At 35.6% G+C, this 10,304-nt stretch overlaps 1 protein-coding gene and 1 long non-coding RNA gene across 3 annotated transcripts; one reads left to right on the top strand and one right to left on the bottom strand.

Annotated features, from left to right (window-relative positions):
- Positions 1 to 307: 307 nt before the first annotated feature.
- On the bottom strand, positions 308 to 7,543 carry si:dkey-3d4.3 (actin-fragmin kinase). 2 transcript variants are annotated; one of them, XM_051119407.1, is made up of 8 exons: positions 7,259 to 7,543; positions 3,862 to 4,056; positions 3,656 to 3,738; positions 3,228 to 3,306; positions 2,953 to 2,999; positions 2,764 to 2,884; positions 2,415 to 2,595; positions 308 to 1,212 (listed from the first exon to the last, which is right to left on the bottom strand). In XM_051119407.1, exons 2-8 carry the CDS (start codon positions 4,022 to 4,024, stop codon positions 621 to 623), a joined length of 1,266 nt encoding a protein of 421 aa, XP_050975364.1. In that variant the 5' UTR covers positions 4,025 to 4,056; positions 7,259 to 7,543; the 3' UTR covers positions 308 to 620. The 2 variants fall into 2 exon arrangements, with proteins under 2 accessions (XP_050975364.1, XP_050975365.1); XM_051119408.1 differs by lacking the exon at positions 7,259 to 7,543 and adding an exon at positions 7,013 to 7,149.
- Positions 7,038 to 9,227, top strand: LOC127171011 (uncharacterized). Its single transcript, XR_007828442.1, has 3 exons — positions 7,038 to 7,170; positions 8,390 to 8,470; positions 8,996 to 9,227. It is a non-coding gene; the product is annotated as an uncharacterized LOC127171011 (long non-coding RNA).
- Positions 9,228 to 10,304: the final 1,077 nt, after the last annotated feature.

Below are 10,304 nucleotides of genomic sequence, written 5' to 3'. Positions count from 1 at the left end.
AGTTGTATTTAGTACAGTATTTGTTTAATACAAATATGCTACAAATATAGTTTTCTATCTGCTTTTAAACAGATTAAAAATAAACACCAACTAGTGCTGGTTTTAACATAAGCACTGCAGTGAATTTTTGATTGTTCTGAATGGATTGCACATTACTTGTGTAATGCATTACTTATTAAAACATTTGAGTGCAACTATCCTGAAACACCATAAACACAGGAAAATTAATGTGTTCTGCCAGCAATATACATGGGGCAAATTACAAAATGTGACAATGCTTCAATTCATTCCTAGCATGTAATAAAATTCACATGAACAGTTTTGACCCGTATTTCACACTTAGTGAAGACTTTTTAATATAAAATTGTGATACATAGTAAAATAATGTTAACCAGCATATACAGTATTAAGTACCACATTTACAGAAACAAATGACATATTCTGTAGAAGATAAAAGCCCTTTTCAGAGTAAATGGGGTTTCAGTCGAGGTAATAATTACAGACAAGGTAAAAAGTTTGTACATGACTGAATTTAATTGTTCTCCCACAGGATATAGCTATGTATTATGAAGGCCCATTAATTTCTCACAGAGAAAGTAGAATGCACTAAAAACAACAGATTATGCCATTGTCATATGCCACACTGAAATCATATGCTGTCCTTGCAGAGGTTTACCACCCAAGACCAACAGCAAATCAGGCATATGGAGAAACATGTCATCCTCTGTTTCCTCTCCCAGATCACCACTATTCCGCTTCCCGCTAATAGCCTCCTGGTTCTCAAAGGTGAGACAGCTTCCTTTCAGCTTAGTGTCTTTCAGTGCAATACTAAAATCTGTTAAATACTTTTTATTGTCATTGTGGAAAGTCTGAAGCTCAATACAGGGTTCCTGCAAAGTGGGACAGGATGGTTGGCACTTGTTCTTAAATGGTCTTAGCTTGTTATTGATCTTGTGAGAGTTGGGTATTTCTAAATAGATACTGTTTGGGGCTGTTGGCTGGAAACTCTGGCCTAGGCCAATGCTGCAGTGATGGATCCGGCACAGAGAGGGGGATCCAGGTAACAATGCTAGCTTCTTCCAGGTTTGTGTTTCCAGGTTGAACTTCCACAAGCTGCTCTGAGGAGAGCTCTGGGTTTCCCCACCACCAAAGATGAGCATGCTGTCCTTAAAAAATACAGCCGTGTGACCAACCAGCCTGGAAGGACCTGAACTGCAGAGTAAGGGATCACAGAAGGGTTAGTGTTTAAGTGCATGTCAAAATTGACAATTTGCTGAAAATTTGCTCATTCTCAGGCCATCCAAGATGTAGATGAGGTTGTTTCTTCATCAGAACAGATTGGGAGAAATTTAGCATCACTTGTTCACCAATAAATGGGTGCTGTCAGACTGAACATTCAAACACAATAATCCACAAGTATTGTAAGTAATCCACAAATTGTGTATTTGTAAGAAACAAATTTTAACCTCAAACTGCTGCTTCTGACTAAAATACAAGTCCTCTATCCATAATATTACTTTCTTCTGTGAAACAAACTTACAGGAGAGAAATATGCACATATCAAGCACGTTTACAATCCACTGTTTACAATACTGGTGGATTCTGATGTGAGAGAACAACAGGGGTGGACTTTCATTGGGGTAAGTGTCATTATAGATTATGAGCTGGTATTTTGGCCAGAAGCACCTTGATAGATTTGGTTCTTACAACACATAGCTTTTTGCTTCACAAAACTTTAAATGATGGAGTTGAGTGGTGTGGATTAGTTGTGGATTATTGTGATGCTTTAATCAGCTGTTAGGACTCTCATTCTGACGGCACCCAGTCACTGCAGAGGATCCACTGGTAAACAAGTAAAGTAATGCTAAATTTCCTAAAATCTGTTGTGATGAAGAAACAAATTTATCTACATCTAGGAAATTTTAATTTTTGGATAAACTATTCCATTAAATCAAAAGACCATGCATAATGCTCGAGCGACCAACTATAGTTTTTGTTTTTATGTGCCGTTTAGGGGTTTTCACACACAAAGGGGTAAGTGTAGGGGTTGACTAATATGTGTATGTTTTCAGGGTAGATGCCAAACCAAATCTTACAGATCAAGTAGACCGATAACCGATATTTTGAACTGATGTATATGTCTGGTGTAAAAATTCAAATTATTGTCAGAATTAAGAATAACAAGGGCTCTGATAAAAACCTTCTTTAATTGCTTTTGAATTATTTTATCGGCAAATCGGTTTTGAAAATAACCGATACCGATAAGCATAAAAATGCTTAATGTCAGCACCGATACTCTGAATATCTTTTCAAGGTTTGAAGCTATAAACTTCGCTTGGGCCAAATCTATTTATTGTTTGTATGACAATCAGGGTTTATGGGATGGATGGATAGATGTTTATAAAGAAACTTACTGGAATTTGATGCAGCTCCAGGTTTGGCTGGCAGAACTCCAGCTCCACAGGTCCTTCTGTTCCTTCAAGCCCTGCAGGCCACCGAAAAGGTACATGGAGTCCTGGTATGTCATAGCTGAGTGACCATGTCTGGGACCAGGCCCACCTTTTACACTGCTTAGCAGCGACCACATCCTGGAATCTGAACATGTAGAAAATATCATTATTTGGTAAGGTCATTCAGCAATTTGTAAATTACGGAAATCACACCTGAGGTGGATAACTGTCACACTTTTCAAATAAATATTTTATTGTCTTAGAAGATGTTTGCTTTATAAAAAGCATAAATCCCAAGTGTGATAACACTCACCAAAATTAAATTTCCAGAATTCCTTTGTTGATCCTTTTATATCAATGTATCCACCGTAGACATACATAGATGACCCAAAGATAACAGCACTGTGCCCTTTTCTGTTTGCTGGTGTCACTCCCTACAAAAACAATTCATTATAATAAAAGATATGTGTTTCAGCTGTAGATCTTGTAAAAAAATGCTTACCTGTAAAGCTTCACTTCCTGTATTCCAGTTAATCCAGCACTCTTTAACTGTAAAAAATATAAAAATGAAGATGTGAGTTAAGATGTGATTACTCTGTAGTAAAACACAATCTGCATAAAAAAATTCAGACAGTTATATTATTGTTTTCCATTCAAATGAATAAATTACATGCATATAATTAACAGTAAAAAAAATAACGAATTGTACAAAAAAAACACAATGCAATGCAATAAAATGAATAAATACATAAATATAACATGCACTGAAAAAAATACCTGTATCAAACACCCAAAGAGGTGTTTTTGAGTTAGTATATGATGAATCTTGCATTCCTCCGAAGACATACAGAAATCCCTAAGAAAAAAAATGGTAAATTAATTTACTATTTTTACTAAAGTTATATTTGGAAATAATTATGATTATAAAAAGTATATATGAAATCACCTTTTGTAAAAGCCATACTAATAAATAAATAAATATAAAATTGCAATATTAGTTACTAAATGTTTTAAAATTACTACATTTATATAAGGAATATTTCTAAGTATATTTATTTTATATATATATATATATATATATGTGCCATATGTGGAGGACTTGGAATGTGGACTGCTTTTAATAAAAAGTGAAAATTTAAGAATGTTATATTGTTTCTCATAACTGGCAAACCTGTAGTGCTCAACTGTGAGTTTGTTGCAATTACCTGATATGCTACCATTGTGTGCTCCTCCAGTTCTTCAGGTGCTTCTTCACTATCACAAGGAAGCTCAGCCCACTTGTCACAGACTAAAAATGTATACAGTTCCGCTAAATTATTATAGAATAATGCAGCAGGAACCATTTACTATGCAATCACAAGCACGAGTATCCAAAGCAGCATGTAGCTGCAGATAAATAACAATGACTTACCCACATTATATTTCCAGAAATCTCTCAGTGAGCATTTTTCTCTCCCACCTAATACGTAAACATGGCCTCTGTGGGCACAAGATGCATGCTTGTAACGATCACATGGTGCAGGGCAGTGCTGAGGCACAGAGGTCCACAAACAAGCACCGCTCCCCTGGTTCATGCTCGGGCTTTGAGAGTCTCATGGGTTAATCTCTGTGAAGAAAAGCAAGCATTAAATACACAGGCAGGGACTACTAATGAAGTCAGGTTAACAATACTTCCTAGAATAGTACAGAAACAGCAGAACAAGAATATTGCAATGAAAGGAATTTTTATTATGGAGTTAAGTAACACATTAGGTAAGTGTTAAGTAAATATTTGACCAGAAAACAGAAGTATTTCTTGTAAGCAACACTGCAGATTCTGGACTCTGTAATATAATTAAAATTGGTTTTATGCAGTTCAATACACAATATATTATTGAGAAACTTACATTTTAGACACTATATTGTAATTCTGTGTATTTTCCCAACAAAAATAAAGCAATAGAATAGTTTGAATAACTCAGCTGAATGATTTGACTTTAAGCATTGAGCATTAAGTTACTTGTCGCCATCTACCGTGTATTGTACAGTGTTGGGAAGGTTACTTTGGAAATGTAATAGGTTACAGATTACAAGTTACTTGATTTAAAATGTAATAAGTAGGGTAACTTTTCAATTACTTTATTAAAGTAATGTAACTTATTACTTTTAATTACTTTTTGATTACTTTTCTAAATTTCTAATATTTTCAACTGTTAATCATTTTGAAACATTTAAACCAGGCAGAGTTAACCTTACAGTAGCACTTAACACTGATTACTGTCAGACTTTCAAAAATCCTTCATCACTTGAATTAAGATTATAAGTAAGGGATAACATACATCTTTATTTTGCGATAACAACTGGCTGGATGTACATTATCCTACTTATTACACAGCTGCTTGAGAGATTATTTAGATGTTTCGTGTCAAAATAATTAGACACGAAACACTGATCTGAGTTGAAATATCTGAAGCTTCCATGAAGAAATCAGTTGCTAGCAAACGGCAAGTTCAAACTAGACATTTTAGGATACAGTGCAGTCATACCACTTTTCTTACACAACATTTCACCACATAAATAATTAAGTAGTAGTACTAGTTTGTTAGTGTCATGAATCTGGTCGGTGACCTGTGGTCCGCTCACCACCAGATGTCGCTCTCACCCTGTCATAACGCTCAGACTGTTGCACTACACCCCGGACTACATTCCCCGTCATCCAGCGCGCTGACTGGGTCAGCACCTGTGACCAATCAGGCGCGCTATAAAAGCCCCGGACCTTCCCCATGCAAGTCACGGAGTATTGTTGTTGTTGTTATCATTGTGATTATCATTGTTAGCTAGTTCCTAGTTCCTAGTTCCCTTGTTCCCTAGTTTCCGAGTTCCCCGTGTATAGCTTTCTCGCCTGGCCATCTCGTCTCGTCTATCTGGCCGCCTGCCTACTGGACTCTCGCTTGTTTCATGGATTATTCCCTCGTCTCGCTCCAGTTATGGATTATGTTCGCCGTTGATTGACCCACGCCTGCTACTCGGACTCTCCCTACATCTTGCCTTTGTCATGCCTGTTTGCTACTGTTTTGACCCTGCCTGTTCGACCATGTTTTTGTCCGTCCTGTTAATAAAAGCTTGCACTTGGATCCGCTCGCCTCTTGTCTCACTCACACCGTTACAGTTAGTTATCTTATAATCCATTACAGTGTACAAAAAAAAAAGGCAGCAGCTGCGTTTGTATGAAACAAAAGAGCGAGTCCACGATACCAGGATGACAGAATTAGGACATTGTCTACATAATATTGAATTAAGCTTTAATATTTCATTAGCTAACCAAACACAAAGCTTCCACCAAGAAAAACTATCAAGCATATAGCACTGATTTAAGTTGCCCCGAATGAGTCTGAGTTATTCGTTTTTACCAGTTGTTATCGGGGAATAACATACCTTGGAATGTCATGACTGACCAATCAGAATCAAGCATTCCACGGAGCCATGTAATCATTTAATTTAAAGCACAGCCACCACAAATTCAGACTTTTTTTTTTTTACTTATTTTTTGGGGCTTTTTATGCCTTTTATTGTGATAGGATTGTAAAGAGATGACAGGAAAGAGCTGGGAAGAGAGAGGGGAGCGGGATCGGCAAAGGGCCTCAAGATGGGAATCGAACTCAGGTCACCATGAGCGCAGTTGCGCTATATGTCGGCACACTAACCACGAGGCTATTGGCACCAACGCCCCAAATTCAGCCTTAACAGCTCTTATTTACTTTGAGATCATTGTGAGGTTAAATACAGATTTGAAATCATAACAAGAAATAGTTTAATAGCTATGATACTGGGTATGAAATCAAATGTTTGCATAGTTATGACAGAAAACACTAGCATCTAACAATGCCTTGGAAAAAACAATCGTAAAAAATAAAGTTTATGCATAAACCCAAATAGGAAATAAAAGTTATCAAATAAGCATGTGTCCTATTCTGTGTCCTAAACTCCTGAAACATTTATGTCTCATTTTAGAGCAGTCAATGCAATTTATGAAATTAGTCAATTGAATCTGTAAGTGTACAATAACATTTATTTTGTAATTAAATTACGTAATTCCGTTACATGTAACTAGTTACTCCACTGGTATTGTGTATGTGCGTGTGTGTAACGGCTTTGATATGTACTACACACTCACAGACACAAAAAGAATATGAACCAATCATATGCTTAAAAACAACGTTTTTATGTTTGACATGTTTACATGTATTTTAAACAAATTTAGACAAATTAATTTCTAAAAATAAATCCCTTCCAACACGTCACACTTACAGTACACAACCAAAATGTGACATGTTAGGTGACGTTTAATGAGGGACCCATCGCATTTAGTCAACATTTAGTAATTTAGTAAACACTATTTCACATATACAGTAATGGAAGAATAGAATACCGACATCATTATTGTTTTACTTTTAGTTTTATGTTGCTCACCACCGTATGATTTGTAACGTAAACGCCCAGAGCTGAGCGTAACCCGTTATACTACATCTACTATTATTTACATTTGTAATGGGCATGTTAATGTAACTAAGAAACATTGTTACCTAATCGCTGTAGTCGCTGAGTAGTTACTTGCATCATAATAAGTTTTTTGTGACTTTTCATGTTCAAGAAAGTCCCGAAACTGTCACATGACCGCGAGGAAGAACTGTTCAAAACGTGATTGCAACGAGTGGTGGATGGAGGTCCTCAAAACAGAAGCGTAAGCGTTTGTGTTTTCCCCTTTTTGATGACTATAATGTAACCGTTCAGACTGCCTTGTTAGTGAATGTAGTATTCAAATCCCTTACCGCACAAAATCGTCGTTGAATGTATGTCCTCCCTTGATCTTCATTGAAAAGATAAACGATAATGTGAAGTATAGCTGCCAGTGCCAGTATAAGAGGAGGAGGGGCGTAGAAGGATCTTCTGTGGTTTTGCTTCTCTCTAAAGAGGTTCTCCGACTGTAACTGATCACAACGCATTCACACTTTTAAAACAAAACTCGTGAGCACAGAACACTAACGTTTACATTATGGGTCTGTTGTTTTTTTAGTTTCTGCGTAAAAATTAGAACTTGTAAAATTGCTGAAAGATGGTACCGTTACGTCATCAACGCTAATGGGACGAAAAAAGGTAAAATGATTAAGAGAGGATCATTTTATGCCATTTTAAAGCAGGTTTTTTTAATCACCAACCTGATGAGAGCACTAAACCTATACCACGTTTTAGCCCCTACAAGAGGAAACAATATTTTAGGATATGTCAGTGTTAGATGTATGTTGTAGGTTAAAGGGGTCGTGACATGGATTTTTTTATTTTAATATGTTCCTTGAGGTTTACATATAATGTTAATAAAGTTTTTTGCACACACACACAAACAGCAACAAATAAATATGTGGAAAAGTCGACACCGGTAGCCTTGTGGGCAGCGCGCCAAATTCAGGCGTCCTGAGTTCGAATCCCACCTTTCCCGATCCCATCCCTCTCGCTCACTTTCTGTCATATCTCCACTCTCCTATCAATAAAAAGGAAAAATTATTATTTTCAACCCTTTTTCTGATATTTTAAGCTATAAAACTTGCAGGATGTATTAAGCATACAAAGACCTCATTTATCCCTGTTGAAAATACCAGCATGTGCTGGTAGGTAGGTTTTGATGCTGGGATGCTGGTTAGGTAGGTTTTGATGCTGGTTCAAGGACCAGCATAAACCAGCAAAGGACCAGCATAAACCAGGAAAGGACCAGCTTAAACCAACATCAAGACCTACCTAACCAGCATCCTAGCATCAAAACCTACCTACCAGCATATGCTGTTTTTCAACAGAGATGTCAAAAGATCAAGGGAAATTTGGTTTCTCATGTCATGGCCCCTTTAAATAAGTCTACTCATCACAGCAGAATGTGGAGTTTTGACTAATCTTTTGTTTTTTTTGCATAGCAGCCATTTCAAAAATGAAAGAACATGCCCAGAGCTTATACAAAACATGTTGAAACCTGCCATGCGTGGGGACACAGATGAGTATGTGCCATCTATTACATGATATTTTAGTAAGAAGGTGGTGTATAGCCACACAATTACTCTACAACTAAGAGGCCTTGGCTAAATGCAAATGTTTACTCGCTTATGCATGATGGCTACAGACAGAGCCACTCCACTGTGAATGATTAAGAGTCCCTCTCACTCTCACATAATAAAAACAGTTACTGTATTTCATAATGCTGTTCACTGACTTAAGATCTTCATTCAGCACCACCATACTTCAGACGCTCATCAGAAAATGCTCCATACTTTGACTTAATATCACAGTCTGTAACTGGATTCTTGACTCCCTGACTACCAGATTTCAAGTGGTTAGTCTCCATGAGCAAACTTAATGCTCTCATAACACTACAGCACATCAAAACTGTGTTTTTAGGCCATAATTACATGTGACAACATGTGCGAGGTGGTGAAAAATCTTAGGCCGTGCTGTTAAACAAAAGAATTAATTGCTGACTTTAGGAAGTCATCTGTAACCCACTCCCTTGGCTTCTGTTTCCTCAGAAGACTTCTCCTGTAGCCAGAACATCTCCTTAGAAGACAAGCTCAAAAAGAACTTCACTTTCTGTGGAGGCTCACGAAGACTGGCATGTGCTGCTTATCTGTTATGTTATCTGAATGTGTGTTTGTTTTTAAATGTCGATGGAAAATATATTTGTATAGACATGCTTTTAGTAGTTTGTGATGTCTTTTGTGTATTTTGGGTTTGATTTATTTATTTTTTTCATATATTGTGTATAGGTCTATAGATTGTGTTTTTATATTGTGTAAAGCACTTTGTGCGTTAAAAGTAGCTTTTAAAGTGCTGTATCAATACATTTTTACTTATCTGTTAAGCTTACTTGATATAAAGGGTCTAAATATGAAGTTTTTATCTGAAGCGGTGTAAAAATTAGTTTTTGAACAGTAACTTTTAATGTTTTTTTAAATAAGTCTCTTCTACCTACAAAGACTGCATTTATTTGATCCAAAGTACAGCAAAAACAGTAAAATTTTGAAATATTTTTAGTATTTAAAGAACTGTTTTCTATTTTGTTTTAAAAATGTAATTTATTCATGCGATTTCAAAGTTGAATTTTTAGCATCATTACGCCAGTCACATGATCCTTCAGAAATCATCCTAATATTATGATTTGCTGTTAAAACATTTATTATTATTATTATTTTTCAGCTGAGTATTTTTTTTAGATTTCTTTGATGAATAGAAAGTTCAGTATAACAATAGAAGTATTTTGTAACATTATAAATGTTTTTATATTTAAAAATATATTCAAACAAAAAGCAGTTATTTAAAATAGTAAAAATATTTCACAATATTACTGCTTTTGCTATATTTTGGATCAAATAAATGCAGGCTGGGTGAGCAGAAGAAACTTCTTTAAAAACATTTAAAATCTCACTGTTCAAAAACTTTTGACTGGTTGTGTACTTTATACACATTTACTAAATTACATTCAGCTTATGGAATATTTACCATCTCAGCCATCTCTGTCATTAACATTGGGTAAATTAACAATGCCAACTTAATACACAATAATATTTTTCAGATTAATTTTAATAATTAATAATAATAATAAGTGGCACTTAAAATCTCATCATACAGTACATACAGTATAACAGTTTTTGTTATTTGTTACGTCGTAGTTTTAATGTTAACACAAAGGTAAATCATTCTTGAAGTTTACAAACTTGTGTAAATATGATTAAAATTGAATGCAGTATTTTTCCTTTAAAGTCATAACATATACTGTGCACTTTAAACATATTACATCATAAAATATTTATGGCCGGCATCTCCAGCAGCATACCGTAC

The sequence above is a fragment of the Labeo rohita genome, chromosome 9 (genome assembly GCF_022985175.1).
Source record: "Labeo rohita strain BAU-BD-2019 chromosome 9, IGBB_LRoh.1.0, whole genome shotgun sequence".
In the NCBI taxonomy this organism is placed as follows: Eukaryota; Metazoa; Chordata; class Actinopteri; order Cypriniformes; family Cyprinidae; genus Labeo; species Labeo rohita.
This window is presented reverse-complemented; position numbering and strand designations above follow the sequence as displayed.

What these genes read in the sequence shown, in the direction of transcription:
- si:dkey-3d4.3 (XM_051119407.1), bottom strand. Translation starts at nt 4,024, where the DNA reads ATGAACCAGGGGAGCGGTGCTTGTTTGTGGACCTCTGTGCCTCAGCAC. An exon ending in TCTTTGGGTGTTTGATACAG is followed by an intron (nt 3,000 to 3,227) that starts GTATTTTTTTCA and finishes TATTTTTTACAG; the next exon opens with TTAAAGAGTGCTGGATTAAC. An exon ending in TGGAGCTGCATCAAATTCCA is followed by an intron (nt 1,213 to 2,414) that starts GTAAGTTTCTTT and finishes CTTACTCTGCAG; the next exon opens with TTCAGGTCCTTCCAGGCTGG.